The following is a 21,459-nucleotide window of genomic DNA, read 5'->3' on the forward strand; positions in this document are numbered from 1 at the left end:
GCTGGTTCCAACATGGAAATGAAAGATGTGGCAGAGATGGGGGCTCAATTAATGCTGTTTTGGACCTGAAATTTGGGCGCGAAGTCCGAAAAATCGGAAGTCGAAGCTTTTTAGCATCCAAAATTTCAGATGTCCTTGTACATCGACGTCTACGAGGCAGATTTGGAACTCCGGACTTGAAGGGAGCACACCCTTGTCCGCCACATCAGTTGGGCTTCCACAGAAGTTCAAAGAGGAGGAGAGGCTGATGAAATGGCATCTTTGTCTATCACGTGTAAAGTGTTGTCGGCAACACTTTGGTTGCACCAAATCATGTACATAAATAGAATTCGGCCTCTGCATTGCCTCATACTTGATAAGACAACTATGAAACACCACCCCACCAGTGCTTCATCAACATAGCGAAAAGAAACACTTTCATGTTGCTATCTCATAAGAATGTGCTTAGGAATCCTCTCTAACTTTTTTTCTGCAATTTCGCTTCGAAGTATTTGAAAAATATTCTAGAAATATTCGAAAAATATTCGATTCGATTCGCACTCGCACTTCACTATTCGAATTCGCTTCGCACCCAAAATTTTGCTATTCGCACAGCTCTAGTCAATACCTTAAATACTATTTCACTGTGTGAGCAGTGCTGTTAGTCGGGTTCAGATGACAGCGGTTTAATGTACTTCCAGGCTCAAGGTAGGCCTGCAGGCAGCTGTGAAGGCTCCTGGTTTTGGGGACAACCGCAAGGCGACGCTGAAGGACATGCCGTGGCCACGGGCGGCATCGTTTTTGGCGACGAGGCCAAGCTGATCAAGCTGGAGGACGTGCAGGCGTCTGAACTCGGCCAGCTGGGGGAGGCGGTCATCACCAAGGACGACACGCTGCTGCTAAAGGGCAAGGGCAAGAAGGAGGACATCGACCGCCGGGTGGGACAGATCAACGACGAGATCGAGCTCAGCAATTCCGAGTATGAGGAGAAGCTGGGTGAGCGACTCGTTCGCCTGGCTAGCGGTGTGGCAGTGCTGCGAGTTGGAGGCTCCAGCGAGGTACGCTGTGTGCTTATACCCGCTACTCGAATCTGGGAAAGGGGGGGGAGGGTTCGTTGGAAACGATGCTTCTTGAGAAGTACTGTAGGCCCTCGTTCCCGCTTAGTACGATTTCCTGGCTCCTATACTCGAAATGGCGAAAATTAAAAATAAACCAATACAGCTGTGTGTAATACGTTCCCGGAAAATACCATTATTCGGCAGCAACGTTCCGCACCACGGAAAACTGCGGTCGTATGATACGTTTTGTACTCGACAACTCTCATTCGGGTGTGCAAAAAGGGTCCTCTCGTTTACTTGTGAAGCGCGAAGTGGCACACAGCCGCCGCGCGGCGACAGCGGTGGCTTCTCCGCAGTGCATTTCCCCCCTCCGCGCTTTCTCTGCTTTGCTCAATTGCCCGCTCCACGTGTCTCCTGAATTGCTCGATTGTCCCCTCCGTGTCTTCTCCGAATTGCTCGATCTCCGCTCTCTGCCAACCACACACCGACCTGAAGGCAGGCGGCGACGCTGGCCGTCAAAATCTTCAAAAGCCTTTTAAAAAAAGTATTTTCTGTGCACTTGGCACGATTTTGCTGACCATTGCTAACCTTCATCGGTAGCATGGTACATAGATGCACACTCGTTCTACACACTTTTGTTCAGACCCAATGGCTACAACAGCCGGGAGAACTAATAATGCGGCCCAAAAATTGAGGTTGTCGCTCCTCCACACTCTAAGAAAAAAAAGAGTATGCGTGACTCTTTTCGGAGAGTTCTGACTTGCCACGTATACGACTCTCTTTAAATAGTCACGGTGACTCTCTTTGTGGGTCAGGGTCGGCTCGCTCTAGGAGAGTCCCCTGACCCTCTAGGAAGAGTGGAAAGACTCTCATCCGAAGGATCACGTTACCACTTATAGGGAGTCAGACGACTCTTGCCGGTAACGCTCCTACGGGGATCAAGTGACCCACACCGAAGTATCAAGCGACTCCACGAGTATTTTAAGCTACTCATTTGACCCTTGCTCTACTTTTGCGCGACTACTGTTGAAAATAGTGGAGTATTCATTTTAAGCAAGTCCAATAATACTTGCCGTTCTGCCCAGCGACTGCAAAAAAAAGAATAGTTCAGTTTTAGCATTATTTTATTAAAAGTCGTCAAAACAACAGATATTTTCCAGCAAAGTTATATAGAAAGCGCGAAAAGATTGTCTGTGATTTCCAATTAAGAAGTTTGGGTATTCCTCATTTACATGCTTCTATGAGTATAGCCAACTAAAATGTGTGACTGATGTGCAAGTGTCATATGGTGCAAAATAAACTGCAGAAATAGGCATCATGTTTCAATCTTTATTCATTATGATTAAGAATAAATCAAAAAGTGGTGACGGCTGGAGGCATCAGACTTGTTGCTTGCTAGGTTGCCGCTCCTGTTCAGCGTGAGCACCATTAAAAACGGTATCTTAAAAGCAGAACGCGATATTATGATGAGGAAATGAAATGGCAGTAAAGGTTTGCAAAACCTCCAAATTAAGTGGTTCACATGGACACAGTGCAGGCTCACAACAAAACAACAAATGCAAACACGTATGGTAAGGAACCAAGCTTTTTGCCGTTATCGTGTAAAACACAACTTGCAAATAGTAGCTTTTGTAACACGTCACTTGGCGACAAACTTGCAGCACAAGATGATGTGAGCCTCTTTTAAACAACAAACGAAATTGGTTTAGGCTCCTTTGCGTGGGTGCCACTCACCCATTTTCCTACGTCGTCTTGTCCAACGAAATGAAATGTAGGACCGACTGCCTCGTTGACAGGGCGAACGCCGCTGTTGATTTTCCCATCACGAGCGGTGAGGCGCCAGACCAGAGCGGCACCTTCGTTTCCCCGAGTGTGCCTATCATCTAGAGTGAAGAGGCGGGAGAAGTGATCCGGGATTCTGGGAATAACCAAAACACGCGCATTATTTGTATTTAAAACCACCCTTTGTTCAACGCACCGTTATTGTGCACACATCTGCCACGAGTGTTTAGTTCAAATTTCGCAACGAAAACAAATTTTCACGTAAAAGGCAGCGGGAACCTCGTCTCGCGATAGGCACTGGCCATACATGAATGAAAGCACTTCTTTTCTGAGAAATCGCTTCAAAATTTGGTTTCAGAATAAACACGGTTTTGCGCCGGCATATCCCGACACCCAAGCACATCCTCCGACAGTCAGGGGCACGCCGTGAGCGGTTACTTACGGCATGTTTTACAAACGTAACCCATACTCAGATAAACACATGCGAGTACGAGGGCCCGAACGACACCCAGCACGTGCGGACGCCGTCTACGTCGAGATCAGACAGGTCATATGCTAGACTTGGTACACATAACTCCCACAATCACGTACACTCACTTGATTCTGTTATAGCGCCATCGCAGATGTTGGCAAAAAATGAAAACAGCAAACAGAAACGAAGGAAAAAAGTGCACGGCGGCGGCCGCAACAACGGGCGCCGTCAAAAGTCTCTAGCTTTTTCGCCTTACCGGCGAGGCGTGTCCAACTTAGCAGCGTTGCTTGTTGGGCGAGTTGGAACGAGTTAGTCATAATGTAGTTCAGCGCAAAAAACAGGCAACAGACGAGGGAGAGGACAAGGACAACCGCCCTTGTCCTCTCGCTCGTCTGTTGCCTGTTCTTTGCGCTGAACTACATTATGTGTCCAACTTGAATGACTACCGCGTACGTTCTGGAAGCCACCGTACTACATCTGCACATCAAACTACCGTCTTTAAGCCAACAAAAACCATTATATTTAGTGCGTCTGAGCGTTCTGTACACCGGCCTTTTTTTCACGCTCCCACTCGCGGAAGCACGCTGCACACTCAAGGTCGATGGAAATGTTATTATGAAGTAGACTAAAGTGCATCTCAAAACGACATCTTGCACCTTCAGTAGTGCAGACACAACGTGCGATCAGCAAGAAATGACCCTTGATAATTGTTTGCATCGCTCACTTTATGGGAGCTAGTACAGCAAAGCGCATAACGGTGGCAACTCGTTAACTGACACCTTTAGTTGAGCATCCGCAACAGCCCCGCAGACACAGGCTGCTGTTGGAAATGGCTGGCAGATAACTTCCACAGAGCTGCTGCAGACGCCCAGCTAAAGCTGTATAATTAGTACCTACGAAAGCAGTACACTCACCGTTAACTGGCGTCAGTTGTCCGTGTCCGAAGCTCCATGAATATTCCGCCCTCCAAGCGTCACTTTGTGCTCGGAGCCGCCGTCAACACCACCGAAGACGGGCATTAACATGAAACTCATAAAACTTCAAGACGCGCAACCCGCGCAACCAACGCAACCACGCAACGCATTCCAATAGACGAGGAGACGACTAAGAGAGGAGGCAGAAGCGGCGCGCCACCCCGGCGCTGACCCTCTCGGCAAACGCGCCACATATGGCGCGCTTGCCGTTTGGCGCCGTTGCCGTTTGGTATGGCGTACACGGCGGCTCTTTCATCACGGAAGCCAATCGAAACGCGTTTCAGGAGCGTCCAGTGACTCCTTCCGAAATGCTAACTCTTTTTCTCTGCCTGTATTTTCTAGAAGGGGTCAGATGGACACCCGAAGAGAGTCACGGTTCCATGACCCTCTTTTGACTCTTTTCTTAGAGTGCACTCCGCCACGGTTCGGTACAAGACCTACGGAAACGCACATGCCGCTGCCGCTGCTGCACAACACGCCGCCATTGTGCCCAGTGAATGTGGCCGACAATTTCCCCACATTTTTCTCCCGGAGCGCGTTCGTTTTCGTGTTGCTCCGCCCATCGCATGGCGCAACTGTAGTGCCACCATATAAGGAAAAGGAGCTTGCCTAGGATTGCCACGAAATTGCGCTAGAAACTCGACCATTTCTCTTTGCCAGAGCCGTGCGGCAGCATCGCAAGACCCGTGTCTTCATCGGAGATATGCTTTCTGCCACCACACGCACATCCCGGTAAATTATTCGCCATTGAGATGCTCGGCGACAGATCGTCCATCTGCCATGATGCTGCCGGCGGGTTGGATGCGCGTGCGGGCCGCGGAAAAATCTTTCTTCAAGAACTCCCGCTGTTGTTTTGGCGTATCACTCAAAACAATACTGCTCGTCGTCACAAGCCCGGCGATCGCGAATGACATCCACGGCGTTTTGAAGGCACACGCGCAGCCAGCGCGCACCTAGTCCAAGCGTAACTACATTCTGCCGCAACCACTGCGAACACAAATGCGGTCATGTCGACGCGATCATGGGCAACCACGAAAGTACGCGCGCATCCAACGTACGCGCACCCACTCAAAGCAGTGCTGATGCTGCGGTCAAAGGACGCGATCACAGATAGCAACGACGCAGTTCTGAAGGCACACGCACGGCCAGCGCGCAGAGATTGAAAACGGAACTACCGTTTGACGCAACCGCTGCGCAGATGAGCGCGGTCGCTATCGTCACGATCATCGATAGCTAATACGCTCAAGTACACAGGTAACACACCGGAAGAAATATTAAAGGCAATAAAGTCGTAAAACGGCACGAAGCGTTTCGGCTTTCATTTCGCTCGCTTATGACTGTGGTAGTGCGGAACTTCAAGGGTAGCCTGCATATAGTATTTGCTCGTGTATAACCCACACGTATAACTCGCGTATTGACGCAAAGCCGCCTTCCTTGCATTACCGTGAAGCCAACTTGCGCACCGAAATTCGCGTATAACCCGCTACCCGAGTTTAGCGCTAAGTTTTCTCTATATTTTGTGCGTGTTATACGCGAGAAAAAACATTCACTCGGTGTCCACGTACGTCCGAGTTAGCGAGAGTTAAATGCAAAGGACAATGTTATGATCGGCCTGCCTGGCTTGGCGCCGCTTTGACGCATGAGACGTTGCGGCTAAGACTACCCTGATTTCTTCCGGGTCAGCGGTTCCAGAGATGCACCAAGAGCGGCGGCAACACGAAAGTCGTTCGTCTAATTATCTCAGGTTGTCTGCGCCCCTCGTAAAACCCTTTGGGCACGCCTGACCGACTGACAGATTAGGAAGAGTTGTTGGCCGTCGAGGCGGCTTGCTTTGTCGTCAAGGTGCCCCGGGAAAAGGGCGCAGCGTCTGGGAACCGTCTGCGGATGCATTTCCCGCGTTCTCCGTGGCGCCTTGGTGCCGCTGTTTCCACAATTCGTGGTCCGCCTGGCGCCGCATAACCATCACTGCAACAGACTACGAAATTGACTTCCACGTGACTCAACGTCTTCGTGCTGTGCCGTGTAGTGCGCGGTGGGCAGTGTTTTTCCCTCGCCATGGGACGAACTGGACCATGGCGTCCAGTTCGTCCCATGGCGAGGGATGATGGCGTTGCTACATGGCGTTGCTACATGATGCTAACCCCATCATGTAGCAACGCTACCTGTAAATAATGTAATAAACGTTACTGTTAACAGCTCCGGGCTCCTCCCTCGACATCTCCCCGGGACTATGGCTGGCTCTGGTCCTCTGGGCAGAACCCTGATTACATCAACAATGCATGCGCTTGCCAGGACCAAAAGACAAGCCATGATCATCAGATCAGGTCTTCCTAACTTTTTTGGTGTATAGATGAAATTTCGGTGCAACGAAATTCCGCAACAACGAACTTTTTCGCGCGCCTGTCAATTTCATTGTAGCGGGATTTGACTGTATACATTTCTGAATTCATCTCCGTTTTTTTTTTTCACATCGACGCGTCGTAGCATAAGATACCACATTTACCATACCACATATACTGGCCCGTATATCGAAGTACGCTCGCACGCCGTTCGCGACCAACGAGCATCACACAAAAAACACTGTCAGGATCACTATTATTCAATCAGTGCATTCTATCTACATCTAAGACCTAGTTGAAATAGTTAAGTTCTGACGGGATTCACGCACGCAAACATACGACGGAGCGAAATAGCTAGTTCGATCACAGTGGTCTTCGCTAAGTGCACAGAAAGCACACATTACACCACTCTCGAATACTACTACGAAAGAATAAACTCGGAAGGGGTCTCCATGCGTGCGTACGAACATGTACATAACTTTTGGGACATGTGCACGACGCAGTTAGAACGCGACAGTTCGCCGCGTTGTTCACGGAAGGAAGCTTCACGGGACACATAAGAAAAGCAATAAACATTAGCTTCAAATGTTCGCCACCACTCGTAATCACACCATCTCGCACGACTGAATGGACTTTAGAAAATAACGCCGAGCGTAATGACAAGTGAAGGTGTATTCCCCAAGCGCCCGCATTTCAATCCGTCGAGTCCTCACAAGGATGGCGGCGAGCGTGCATCGTCTCTTTTCGGCTTCTGCAAGCAGCCTTCCAGAGAGCTTCCACAACAAAATTGTCCTGGAAGCTTGTGGCGACCCGCAGGCTCCCCGCGGGTAGCCAGAACCGCCCAGCCCGAGAACAAAACGCCAGGCCTGCGCAGAAAGCGCGGCACAGTCACAGCGAAATCTGGAAGAGCGGCATTTCTAGAGCCTGTTGTAAACTCTCTTGGGGCTACTAATACAAGTACACTAGCAAGGTACCCACTACGACATAAATCATAATATTTGTGAACTTGGGAAACACCCACTATGCCATTATTCGTCAGTCTGCGGAGAGGTGAGGTATCACCTACACATCTGTAAGGCATTATGTGCACTTTGTTGATGCGACGACTGATGACAATGAAGAATTATGGCTGAACCCTTTCTAATAGGTTGGAAGCTCACCAATTTTTCGTCATTCTGCGGAGAACCGTGGTATCCAACCCACTAAAAATCCTGTAAGGCATTATGTGCACTTTGTTGATGTTGTGGCTGATGAAGATCAAGAATTATGGCAGAGCGCTTTGTAATGGGTTGGAAGCATTCAACAACCCACTCATTGCACAATTTGCATTGTGTGACGCCTGGTTGTTTTACTCTTCTACCATGCTATATTACATATTTTAATGTGGCTCCTTCCCGACATGAAGCCTGTAAAGGGTCTTTTTGCATAGCAGTTTCACGCACCGGCATGGCTCTGAGGTAAAATACTGGGCTCCCACGCAGAGGGCTCAGGTTTGAACCCCGTTCCATCCTGGAGATTTATTTCTTTTATTTTTTCTTTCGCGCAATAGCGGTTACGGACACCGGTGGTGGCCCGAGAAAAACGGTACGCATTCTGGCTGGCTCTGGCAGCTTGCGGGTAGCCAGCAGAGGAAAATCGAAGAGCCCCACTGATTGTCCCATTTCGGTGCGGTTTTATTCTTAATGCGATGAGGATAAAGCTATGGAGATAGCGGAGAGCTTGCTAGGCCTGAAATGGGGGCAATAAAGGTGCACAATGCACTTATCGATAAGGGTAGCCAACCAGCATGCGGAATTCATATGAAGGGTAAAACTTCGAGAACTTCAACCATATATGAGGAAGATTATTTCTACTGTTTCACCGCAAAATAACTTTCTAGTCCTCAGAGGAGCTGCGTTAGATGATAGTCACTGCAAAACCCGAGCCTTAGGTTCCAAATACTGTTTTAAGCCAAACCTAAAACCAATAGAGGTTTCAAGTTTGCCGCGTACAATCACTAGACTAGTTCCTGAAGAAGAGCGCTCCCACTGCATTTCAGACTGCGTTGCTAGTATCAAGGAATCTAATATGCATCTCAAGTGTCCTGATCCTATCCATCCTTTATTAATTATTGTATCGAGAAGAAACTCGGGTCAGTACTTTGAGATAAGGAAGGATATTTTGTAATTATACTGGACAGTTTGTTCTCAGAAAAAGCATTAACAGCCATAAAAATATTTTAGGACGGTAAAACTTAAACCATCGGTAGTTAGGCAACGTGCTGTCAACCTTTTCTTAAAAGATAACCTTGAGAGAATGCGTGTAAGTCAAGAAGGCTAAATCACTTACTTTAGAATTGTTTTCTTCAGCGAGAACACATAAGAACGAGATTCCGTTTCGAGCAATTGTTTCAAAGCAAGGCACCTGGCAAGTCATTGTATCTAGTTATTTGCAGAACTGCTTAACTTCTTTTGAGTTTTTCAGACCCTTTTCGTATGCATAATTCTCAGGCGCTAGTTCAGTTCCTCTCAGAGGAGAACCCCGGCTGTTTTAAAGCTTTTAGTATGGATACTGAAGACCTTTATTGCTCCTTGCCGCATGAGGACTTGTTAAAATGTGTTAATGAATGTATTAACGAACAAGGGCACTAGACTGTTTTCACCGTAAATGTGGTGTTTCTACCGGGGCTTTTCTAGAAATTCTTTCCATGTATTTAAAGTCGACGCTGGTAAGTTGGAAGGAAGGCGTTTATGTGCAGAAATCGGGGATATGTATTCGTTCTAAGGTTGCTCCAGTTCTTAGTGATTTATACCTTAGCAAGATTGACAAATTTTTGGAAGGTGCCTTAGGTAATTCGGTTATTAAGGTTTTTCGTTATGTGGACGATTACTTGATTTTTATAGTGGTGAGGACTTTGAAACCGTGGTAACCTCAGTGAGCGAGAAATTTGAATTAATTGAAGGAGGGCTGAACTTTACTAAAGAGGTGCCTCAGAGTAATGGAATACAATTTCTAGACATTTCCTTAACGTTTCAGAAGAACCACGTGTGCTGGCAGTATTCTCCTAGATCTTCGAAACCGCTGTTAAATTTTTCGTCGAAGCACTCGAAGGTTGTAAAAAACGGTATTGCCATATCTTGCCATGTCAGCCCTCACCAAGTCGTGTGAGCACAAAGAGTGATAGCTTTAACGCGCAGGTTACGCGTCTTTTAGATGTAGTGCATCCTCGTGATGCAGTGGCCACTGTCGCTGAACGTTTAAAGAAGTTCATTATGTTAAGTCCAAGGATCGTTGCAGAAAGCGATAGGAAGAAACATGTTATAGGTATACCATACATTCATTGCGTATCTCACAGGCTAAAGAAAGTAGAAAGTAGATACGGCGTTAATGTTGTTTTCATGGCTGCCAATAAGCTAGGTAAGATTTGTGCCGCTGTAAAGAGGAAGAATGAGCGAGTAAAAGACAAGCGGACCTACATTTGTTTCGTAAAACACACCAACAAATTCACTGATTGCCGTACAAGTGTGATGTATAAGGTCCCTTTGAGCTGTGGCTGCTTCTACGTAGGACAGACGGCCCGCTGCATTAACCAGAGACTATTGAAACATAAGAGATCGCTAACCGGAGGCTCACCTTCTAATCTATCTTTACATTGTTGAGAGTGTAAGTGCACGCCAAAATTCGTTGAATGCACAGTGTTGTACCGGCATAGAAATGAAGAAACACGCCTGATGATTGAGGCATGGCATATCGAGAATAGTGGTAGCGCATGCGTGAGCCAACCGTCGATTAACTTTAATAAAGATGAAATCAAATGCCTTAACAGGTATCTTCCACGTAGACCCGGATTGATAGGTTCGTCTATTGCATGGGCATGCGGAGATAAGTTTTCGTGCCTTCTTCTTTTCCGCCGTTGTGCCTCTCCTCAGTTGTTAGTCAGCGTTTGTGGTGTCCTGACGTCTTTCTTGTGTCAATGTTTGCATGCCCTGTCTTGTTAGAATGCACTTCTGGCTTCTGACGCAGATCGTGAAAACCATTCCAAAGTCCATGCTGAAGCTGATAGCACTAGCTTATACAGCCTCAGTTTCGTACAATGTTGCATCACCGAGTTTTGCGCAACCAGAGCGGATCTCGAGAGGCTGCATTTGTGACATTGAACTACCGTACAGTGACAGAAAACCTAGTACTGTAAAAACTGGAATATAGGTCGACCCCCCCCCCCTCCACTCCTAACTACTGAAAATCGAAAGAAAAAATTGGGGGACGCTTAAGCTTCAGGTTTGGCACCAATCGCTGCGTGTCGTGATGTGATCTTCCAGCGTCTGCCAGTAGCGAATGCTTCTTTGGTGCACTCGATCTGCCCGCTGATCATAGCCATATGGGCCGCAGTAACCAGAGCTGCCGGCATCGCAGGAAGCAACAAAGAAAGAGTATTCGGCGAGATTGGAGCAGCGAGAACACCCGTGCAAAGATAAGCTTTCAGTTATTGTTTGTCACTCGCGGCTGCTCCTGCTCGTGTTCACGTGCACTAGCATCTCAACACATCTTTCACACACTTCAGACCAGATTTCTTCGTGCCTTCACGACCACAATCACCGCTTTTTTAGCACTACGATGAACTGTCATCGGCCACTGGTCAAGGACAAGAAAAAAAGCAGCTCTGAGTCCAAATAGATTCACAAGACAACAAAAAAAGCGCAAGATGAGGCCGTCCACGGCACAAGGTCGGTAGTAAACAAAGCGACGCTGACGATAGTGGTGGTGGTGGAGGCGGTTGACTTCAGTTGCCCGTAGTGTCCAGACTTCCTAAGTTTTTCTGCCAATGACCGGTATAAAAGACGGGGTCGACTTTTTATGGTTGTTTTTTGAAAAACAATTCAACCTATATTCTGGTTTTTACGGAAACATGCGTAAAAAATTGGTAAAATATATTTCTTTAAATTATTTCTGCTATATTATGAATACTGACATTGCTCCATAGTAATTGCTATATTATGAATACTGACATTGCTCCATAGTAATAACAATAACCTCAGTCAATGCCATTTGCCTGATGTTTCTGTTATTTTTTCTCTACCTTCTGTATTGGTATTGTTTACAACCCACTGCCCTCTGTAATGTCTGTTAGACCCTGAGGATATTTGCAGTAAGTTAGTAGCCAGTGGCTGTCTTTTGTCGTACAGGTGGAGGTGAATGAGAAAAAGGACCGGGTGAATGATGCACTCAATGCAACTCGTGCTGCCGTGGAGGAAGGCATTGTGCCAGGTGGCGGCACTGCCCTGCTGCGTTGCCTGCCTTCACTGGGCAGTCTCAAGACGGATAATGAGTACCAGCGCACGGGCGTGGATATTGTGCGCAAGACACTCAAGCAGCCCTGCATGCAGATTGCCCAGAATGCCGGTGTTGATGCAGCCGTCGTTGTCCAGAAGGTGGTGGAGGGCAAGGATGACTTCGGGTACAATGCCATGCGCAACGAGTACGTCCACATGATCGGGGCCGGCATCATTGACCCCACCAAGGTGAGAATTGCACATGTAACCTTACACTCACGGCTCGATATGACAAAAAAGGATAACCAGTGTTGGCCTTAAGGGGAAACGTGGCAATGAAAACTATCTTGTTTATTTATTGGGATAAAGTGGCGAAATTTGGCATGCGGATGTGATTTGTTATGCTGGTTTTGAGATATCTGTTATAGTTCTTGAGTTACAACACCTCATAAGTCTCATTGTCATCCCAAAACAAATAATGAATTAGACACAAGTTTGTCAGAATATCTGCGTAAGGACATTCACAACAGCTCATTCTGTGCTGTAAAGCTATTGGTTTATTTTTTGTGTTCAAATGAGCACACAAAAGAAAATTTGAAATGGCCTGTATATTTTGTCTTACTAGCAACTTTTCCAAAAAGCCAATTATAAAAATATTCACGGCAGTCGCGAACGTTTAAGGATCGAAGTGCAAAAAATGGAATGGTTATATATTTTTATTTGTTGTAAAATGGCACATTATGACTGACAGCAACTGCATAAGAAATCAAAGCTGGGAAAATTGAGCTCAAAGCTACGAAAACGGAACTCTGAAGGAAGCTGGTTTTATTTTTCATTCGAGAAATGCAGCATTGTGGTTACCTTGAGCTCCAATTTCTCCTCTTTACAATGATGCCAAGATTGCGGCCTTGTGCCAAGGGAAACCTGCAAGATTTGCATTTTTGAATGCCCGATTTTGTTGTGTCGATACCAACCCAAAACGGTGATTGCTTGCAGCCGCTGCAGACGAGGCAGTTGGCGCTCTTTAGGCCTAGCTTGCGAGTTGGCATGCTCTCATGAGAAGCTTACCCCTATAGAGATAGGTGTCGAAAAGATTGCACTGTAGCCCCGACCCCAGAGCAGAATGCGTGAAATGAAATTTAAGTTGGTGGCAGGAAGATAAGCTGCAAAAGCCTGCCCAACTTGGAAGTCCACATACTGGCAGCATAGACGTAAGCTCTGGTCATAAAGCTTTTACATTTGCAGGCAGGGATGCAAGCACGGTGTCTGTTGCACTCTACGGCGACGTGACCAGTTATTCATCCATTCTTGATGTGGGTGTGGCATTCCATGCAAAGCATGTAGCATGTGCAGCCAACAAGCGGCCATACTTAAAGTCCCTGAAATATAACTGAAGTAGCGCCATTCATGTCAGTGTGCAGGCACCTCCTTTCTCGTGCTCTTTGCAGATTGTAAATGAAGTTAGTTGACGTGCAAAGTTTGAGGACCTTTTGGCCGGAAAGAGGGGCTTGTGCTATTCTTCTGCTAGAGACCACATGAGCGCTTCAGTTTTAATTGGTAAAATGCGAAGGGTCACAGATGCGGTAGAATAACTATAAATACGACAATGCAATGTATACAGAAGCATGTGGCGTATTTTTTTGTACACAAGTGTACAGATGTATGGTACGTATTCAGTGAGTACAGGACAGTGCTCACTTTTGATGGCAGCGCCACTGGAAACTCGGTTGCACTAAGAAATTCTTGTTTTCAAGCGTGATGCACTAGCTTTTTAGAAGGTCGTGCAAGCGCAATCTTGTTTGTCCACTTCTGGGTTTTTACGTGATCGATGCACAGTGTGTGGTTTACCGCACTTGTGGCTGTTTGTGCAGTGGTTCTGCAGGTTTCGGTAAGCCTATCTGCTGTGCCAGACATGGCAAAAACAGCTACAACAGCAGACAGAAGTTCTTTGCACTACAGCAGGAAAAATTCATAGTCTTCTGGTGGACACCCTAGTGGCGCTGCTGCATCTGCTAGGAGAGGCGGCAGAGGGGAAGGGACGCAGTTAGCGCTACTTTATATTTTCCCGGGACTTTAGCCACACCCATGCCTGTGTCAGTGCAAAGGCTTCATCGCCTAGGTAGTCGCCCCCCTTCACACTGTGTGCCTGTGACTACTAGCTACTGCTGTGGCCTTTTTTCACCCTCCGTCCATCGGTTGTTCGCTCTGTGTACCCCCTTTTTTCATAATGCCGTCGTTGCTCTCTGTCCTCACCCGGCGCATGTCCTTTGAGAAGCGAATTTGCTACTTCGCTTGTTGGCGGGATTTTCCAGCAACCGCATTATAACCAGTCTTTGATCTTGGGGAACTGCATAATAAGCAGTATGTTCCATGGAAGGGCAAACGGCAGTAAAAAATGAAGACCACATTATAGCCTGTCCTGTTTTATAAGTGGTCTGAGCTACTAACCTACATGGGCCTCCATGTACTGGAAGAAATTGTGACAAATTGTTGCATGCCCCCTGGACGCAGCTCAACAGTCGTATACTGGTTGCCCTTGTGTGCAGGTTGTGCGGACAGCATTGCTGGATGCATCTGGTGTGGCCTCCCTCTTGACGACGGCCGACGCTGTTGTTGTTGAGCTTCCAAGAGAGAACAAGATTGATGCCATGGGTGGTATGGGAGGAATGGGCGGCAAGGGAGGCATGGGTGGCATGGGCATGTGAAGAGAAGCGACCAGTGCTCTACCCGGCTGCTAGAAGAAGCACAGCACTGCAATCTGCTCGCGAGACGCCTGAAATGACAGCGGGATCTGATCAACACAACTAGTGGAGTTTTTCAATGGAGACTCGCAAGCAATAGTGCTCCAAAATGCAGTAGTAGTGTATTATAGCGACTCAATGTGAAGTATTACCGGGAGCTGGAGGATTGGCCTGCAGCTTTGGTTACGCTATGCCGAACTTTTTTTTTTCTTTTTGTAGTAAGAACTAAATAAAGTTTTTCCAATCCAATCCAATTTGTAGTAAGAATATTTTTAACGAAATGTATCGTTCAGTTCATATGGAGTGATGAGGGTAGGGTTCAAGAGCTTGCAAGTAGCTCTGAATTGCTGCACCCCTTGAGCTCTGCTGTTGGATGTGTGCAGCGTGTCGGAGACTGATTCTGGTGTTGCACAGTGCCTCTTCAGTTAACGGCTGGAACAGTTCCTTGACACCAAGAGGGGCACCCTGTATAGACTGGGGAACATGTGGCACGTGCTTGGGGCCAGTGTTTACATTGTTCATAGTAATTGCATATTCCTGCCTCCTGTATGGATGCTGGAGATGCCATCCATTCTTGTGCTCCATCATTGTTTATAGAGGAAATGTGTAATAAGATATATGAGTCTTGTTTTCCACATTCATATAAAAAAGACACGCTACTGATGTTTGTGTTTTTCTTGCCTGTCATGAGCCTTATAGAAGACACTCTTTGTCTTAGCAATTACATAATGGTGTACAATGCTGCAGGGTCATCGCATCTAGAAATGCTACTACAAATTGCATATTGAAAGTTCTCTTGACGGCTAACTATTGCCCAGTCCAGGAATGGCATGGTTGTTTGTGACTGTGAAGTCGTGTGAGGAGAAACCTTGCGATCACCATCTCCTTTGCACTGTTTTGATTATATTGCTGACGAAGAAGTAACTGAGAATATCGATTTCAGCAACAGGTAGTGTAGATTAGAGCACTGCACGGGCTCCGGCCGGCCCGAAAGCCCGGCCCGGCCCGCGGGCCGGGCCGGGCCGGGTAAGGGATTGCTGGATCGGGCCCTGGCCGGGCTCGGGCCCGTGGTTTTCGGGCTCGGGTCGGGCTCGGGCCTGAGCCAGGCCCGTACTAGGCCCGGGTCTCATACGCATCTGTATAATTGCGCGTGTACGTTGTTTGGCTTTGTTTTTGTTGTTTTGTTGGGTTTAACATCCCGAAGCGACCTAGGCTATATAAGACGCCGTCGTTGAGGGCTCCGGGTAATTTAAACCACCTGGAGTACATTGGCGTGCACAGAAATTGCGCAGTACAAGACGTCTACAATTTTGCTCCGTCGGTATGCTACACGTAACTTCAAGAAACGCCTAATATAAGTTTCCATCATTATAGTGAATGAAAGACGTTCTCGGGTACCGTGTAAGGAAAGCAACGGTAAACTGCCTAGATTAGTGCATATGAGATGTGCGCGTTTGTATGTAAGGAAACATTTCGAGTATGCAGCTACGCTCGCATGCCCGCCGCGCCTGTTTCCGCTTGCGTGACTCCGCAGACTGGTCAACGCGACTTGTAAGTCAATAATATCTCAGGAGCGTTTTTCGTGCAGTTTAAGTGCAAGATGTCGAGCGACTCTTATCACAGGGCGAACGCCGTTGTTGATTTTCCCATTACTAGTGATGAGGCGCCAGACCATATAGCGACACTCTTTTCCCCGAGTGTGGCTCATAACTGGAGTGATGAGGCTAGAGAAGCGATCCGGGATTCCGGGACTAACCAGCACACACAGACTGATTAGTTTTATTTCAACCACCCTTTATTCAACACACCGTTACTGTACACACGTCTGACACGAGTGTTTCGTTTTAAATAACTTCGCAATGAACACAAATTTTCACGCAAAAGATGACGGGGACCTCGTTTCGCTTAGGCACTGGCCAGTGGCGTAGGCAGAAATTTTTTTCGTGGGGGGGGGGGGCACCTCCTTGATTTGAAGTGCGGGCCAGGCAGGCAGATGTGGTCAAGTGTCACTTTGGGCTCTGTATGCCATAGCAAAAAAAAAAATTAGGGGGAGGGGGGCACGGGCCCGGTGTGCCCACCTCTGGCTACGCCACTGGCACTGGCTATGCACGAATGAAAGCACTTCTATCTGTGAAATCGCTTCAAAATTTGCTTTCAAATTTGCTTTCTGAGAAATCGCTTCAAATTTTACGCTTTATGGAGGTATTATATTTTGTAGTCGTTCTTTGAAATGCAAAAATAAGATCGCGTGGTTAGCACTGCGTGCGTACATGAAACAGCCAGCTATGACTCCAATTATATTTTATATTGCCCTGCAAATATTTCGCAAGAGTGTTACGGGCGTTAGTTAACTGAAAGTATACACAGTACCAGTGAAAGTCGTGACACTGAAAGAAGTTCCTAAGCAATCTCCAGAAAATATCTTGTGTGCGGCAGGTATCTTCACAATAACCGAAGGTTGGACAGCGCCTCCTTTATGCTCAAGGCATAGCTAGCTGAAACGGGCCAGGCCGGGCCAAACCTTTCGGGCCAGGGCCGGGTACGGGCCACATTTAAGAACACCGGGCCGGGCTCGGGCGGGCCGGAGCATGACGTTTTCGTGCCGGGCCGGACCCGGGCCGGAAAAATCGGCCCGTGCAGTGCTCTAGTGTAGATTGCCAAGGAGCCCCACATGTCTTGCACATATACAGATGACTGCATTGCAGCAATGACGTGACTACAGCATAGTGTACAGTGGTGGCCAACGGCGCCATTGTGCCCTAGTTCTTGTTCTGCCAACAAACCCATCAGTAGCTTTTCCATGACTGCCGCAGAAGCCCTCCCCTCTCTCCCTGTTTGCAGAGGGCTCACCAGCTTCAAAGCAACTCAGATTTGAAATTTTGGTTTCCATAGATGGCAGCACTTGCACATCACCAAAAGGAGGGAAGTCAAGATTCCACTCTGGGTGTGTAAATCTCACCAGGACACAAAGGTATTCGTCATTCCGTGTACAGAAAGTAGCGCTGCTTGAAACTTGCTTGGGAGCACCTAAAAACATGGTGGATGCTTCGTCCTCCCTGTATAGTTGGGCCTGAGCTATATCCATCCTAGCGACCCTCCAGCTTCTCCGTTTCGCCTAATCCGAACAATGGGTGTTGACCTGTCTCCTCAGGCGTTTGCTGCTTAGTGAGAGGCTTTCCGGACCATCGGATATTGTACGTTTCGTTCTTTCACTTTCAGATAGAGCACTGCATGCACTCGGTCTTACCCAAAAGCCCCAGCGTACACTACAAAGAAGAGGAGGCACAACAACACCGGAAGAGGGTGCCGGTGTATAATTTGCAAAATTATTTCCAACCTAAAATCAAAAGTTATCTGTTTGCACTTCCTGAAATAAATGCCATTAAATGGTGTTTTGCAACGTAGTAGATTTTATATTTTACACAAAAGCGCCTCACAGCTATTCTCAACGGAATATGCCACAAGCAGGAACTTTTATCAAAATTAGCATCTTTTATCGGCACAGATTACGTTTTTTTATCTGAAACATTTTTAGCTGCTTCTTTGCCATCTAGACCACCTGAGCACGTAGTTGGAATGGCTACTTTGAGAACATCTCATTTCAAATAAAATGTGAACATCCAAGAGATTTGTACGTTTCTCCAATTTATTTGTTTTGTAGCTGTAGAAAACAATTTCATTTCAAATTGTATATAAAAACATAATGCCTTTCAATCGCACTAAAACAAATTCATAGGCATGCGCGAATTATTTTTTTGTCGTAAGATGCTTGGTAAGCCCGCTATTGCTACCTTGAATATTTCAAAAAGCAGCCACGGCACGAAAAAAAAGTTTGAACATTTTTCCACATTCGGTATAATTTTAAATAATAATAATGTCTAAAAATTACGTCGAAAGTGCTCTAGCCCGAAGCCCGGGACAGTTGGCGTGGAATGACCCACAACCATCGCCACGAGCGCGAGTTGCCACGTTGTGAAAGGCACGTGCCGAGCCAATACTTGGCAGTGACCACTGAACTTGAAAAATTGTTTTCCTTCTGAAATCAAAGCTTGTTCTGGTCTACGCTTGCGCAGCTAACGCCTCGAAGAACGAGTTCCTGCTTTCCTGTGACGTTTCTAAACGGCGCTCACTATTCACATGTACACGATGTCGCGCTTGTCATAAATGAACTTGCGTCTTCGTAGTGTGGCTGATCGCCAGCACGCAGCGAAAGCCCACGGGCGGTAGTGCAGTGCTCCTACTTTAGCAGAACAGACTGTTGGGCTAGTTGGTTATCTATGAACACTGAAAGAATAAGCACTAAAATTGACGAGCACAAAAAGGAGAACAGACAAAGGACTGGCGCTACTAAGAACTGCTTATTTTTGTCACACCCACCGAGTTTCAATTCATATAATCATTGTGTTGCGCGTGCGCAACTTCGCATTGGAAACATAGAGCACAAGAAAATCAAGTATAATGAAAAAAAAAACAATATGCGATAACGCCTGCCATATAACAAGGTGCGAGTTACAGCTGCGCATGTCAAAGGGAGCCTTGCAGAAATTCAAATTCGAAAGCATGCAAGGATATCGAAGTCCTCACTTATACATGCGCCATCATTGTTTTTGATAAAAAACGCTTCTAAAGCTAGCCGAGATGACATGCGCTTGCTTGTGCTCAATATTCTAGTGTCTCGGAAAATCGGCTCGCACCCACATGCAGAAATGTGCGCGACCAGATGCGCATACTTGTCCTGTTTCTTTTTTTTTCACTTAGTGCGTGCTCCCTAAGTCAGTCATTGACGCATCTTTCGGACTGGCCGATGTGCAGTTTCCCACAGGACATGGGAATAGAGTAAACTCCAACAGAGCATTCGACGAGAGGGTTTGCATGCCTGGTGCTGCATCCTCGTTTGCTTTGAGCGCAAATTCGAGGGCAAAGTTTAGTAGATCTAGTAGTTTAGTAGATGTAAGCCTACGATTCAGTGCACATCATGTTTGCTGGGCGTACCTTCCCCGTGCCAAGAAAAAATTCTTGCCCTTTGAATCGGCTCAATCAAAGCTCATCAAAAGGGGAATAGTTGTACAGTGCATGAAATCTGCTCTCGGAAGGTCGTGCCCACATCGCATGCAGGAAAGCTTTGATTGGCAAGTGACCCGCCTTTTGGCGGCAGGCTATCCTTCGCAGGTCATCGTAGCAGTCGCCGAGTCCCTCTAGCAAAGCGTCAAACACGGAGCAGAAAGGGTAGGGGCTCGGGGGTTGAATGGGAGAGCACTGGTCATGCCATACGTGCACACCTCTGTCGCACAGTCTCAAGAAGGTGGCAAACCGGCATGAAGTGCCTCTGGTGTTTTCTTCCCCTAATAAGCTGCAGAAACTTTGCCCTCAAACGGCACTCAATGTTGCCGAAAAAACCCAGCACGTGCTCGACGTCCATGCTTTTTGGCAGAACTGTGAAGGCAGAAGATAGCCTCCAGATTATTTGTAATTAAGGTGGAGTGTTTGTAGAAAGTTCACGGAGCGACCAGAGCTAAAGCGACGTGCCAAAAGGAGGGAAACAAAAAAACTCGTTCACTTTATTCCTTTTTGGTGACTGCCACACTTAAGTGCTTCGGGTAGACCTCTTTAGCTGACGGAAGGCCCCATGACCGCGGTTTGCTTGTTTTCGATGCGCAAGTCATCGCATTCAGGTACAATGCAACTGCCGCGGCGTGTTTACACTTTCCTGCGACTCGGGCACGGCAGTCGCAGTTGGCCGCACAGCCCCTGCTTTCATCGATCTGAAAACATTACATGTACTGTAACTAAAAAAAAAGCTAGATTCGAAACTTAAAGAGACACTAAAGGCAAATGTTAAGTCGACGTTGATTGTTGAAATAGCGGTACAGAAACCTCGTAGTGCTACTTTTATGCCAAGGAAGTGCTTATTTTTAAATAAAATCACGTTTTAGTGGTCCGCATCGCGTTAGCGCACTTCAAATCACCCGCCTGAAATCAGACTTTCATACGTCACTGCTGCCGTGCCCAACGTTGCCGACCCTAGTAGCAGCAGAGGGAAAGTAGCGGGACCCACAGCAGAAACAACGGCCATCGAAGCCATCGAAGCTTGCCGCAATCGCCGCAATAGATGTGGACGGAGAACTTGACAACGAGACATTGGCTCGCGGCGCTGGGCTCCAATTCAGCGACTTGAGCCCCGATGAACGCGGTATGCTGCTGAGGGCTCATAGTGCCGGCGTCGTTGCATGCGGCATTTTGTCGAACTTTCTGCCAGAGCGACTTTCACGAGCGCGCAAAACACACGCGACAGTACGCGATCCCGAAACTACCAATAAGACACGACCGCGTGAGCGAAGCAGGGCGCCGGGCGAAGCGCAGTTCCGCGAAAACGGAACCTTTGAACCTCGCGCGCCGTTCCCCATGGTAACGCCACAGAGGTTCTTTTTTCCATGAATCAAACGGAAACGAACAAACAGCATTTTATTAAGTCTTTTGATGCACGGAAGGTTCTTTTTTTTATTGCTGCTAGTTTGACTACTAGTGATTTATTGTAGGCAGACTCTCCCACGTCATCGGGATCACTTCCAAAATGTCCCACTCGTGGAACTCATCGTGTGATACATTTACCTTAATTTCTCGGTAAGTAGGACACTGCTGTTGATAATACTGCCGTTTTAGACCTTGTCATGCATTGAGATTTCACTCTAACATAAATTCTTATTTGCCTTTAGTGTCCCTTTAAAGGGACACTAAAGGCAAATGTTAAGTCGACGTTCATTGTTCAAATAGCGGTTCAGAAACCTCGTAGTGCTACTTTTATGCCAAGGAAGTGCTTATTTTGAAATAAAATCACGTTTTAGTGGTCCGCATCGCGTTAGCGCAC

The 21,459-nt window shown here is 47.2% G+C and overlaps 1 protein-coding gene across 1 annotated transcript; it reads left to right on the forward strand.

The window, feature by feature from the left end:
- The first annotated feature begins 668 nt into the window (after nucleotides 1-668).
- Nucleotides 669-14,812, forward strand: LOC119385560 (heat shock protein 60A). The gene is made up of 3 exons (XM_037652976.2): nucleotides 669-1,037; nucleotides 11,767-12,102; nucleotides 14,400-14,812. The coding sequence occupies exons 1-3, from the start codon at nucleotides 669-671 to the stop codon at nucleotides 14,556-14,558; spliced, it is 864 nt and encodes a 287-aa protein (XP_037508904.1). The 3' UTR covers nucleotides 14,559-14,812.
- The last annotated feature ends 6,647 nt before the right edge of the window (nucleotides 14,813-21,459 follow it).

Source organism: Rhipicephalus sanguineus, chromosome 3 (genome assembly GCF_013339695.2).
Source record: "Rhipicephalus sanguineus isolate Rsan-2018 chromosome 3, BIME_Rsan_1.4, whole genome shotgun sequence".
Classification (NCBI taxonomy): domain Eukaryota; kingdom Metazoa; phylum Arthropoda; class Arachnida; order Ixodida; family Ixodidae; genus Rhipicephalus; species Rhipicephalus sanguineus.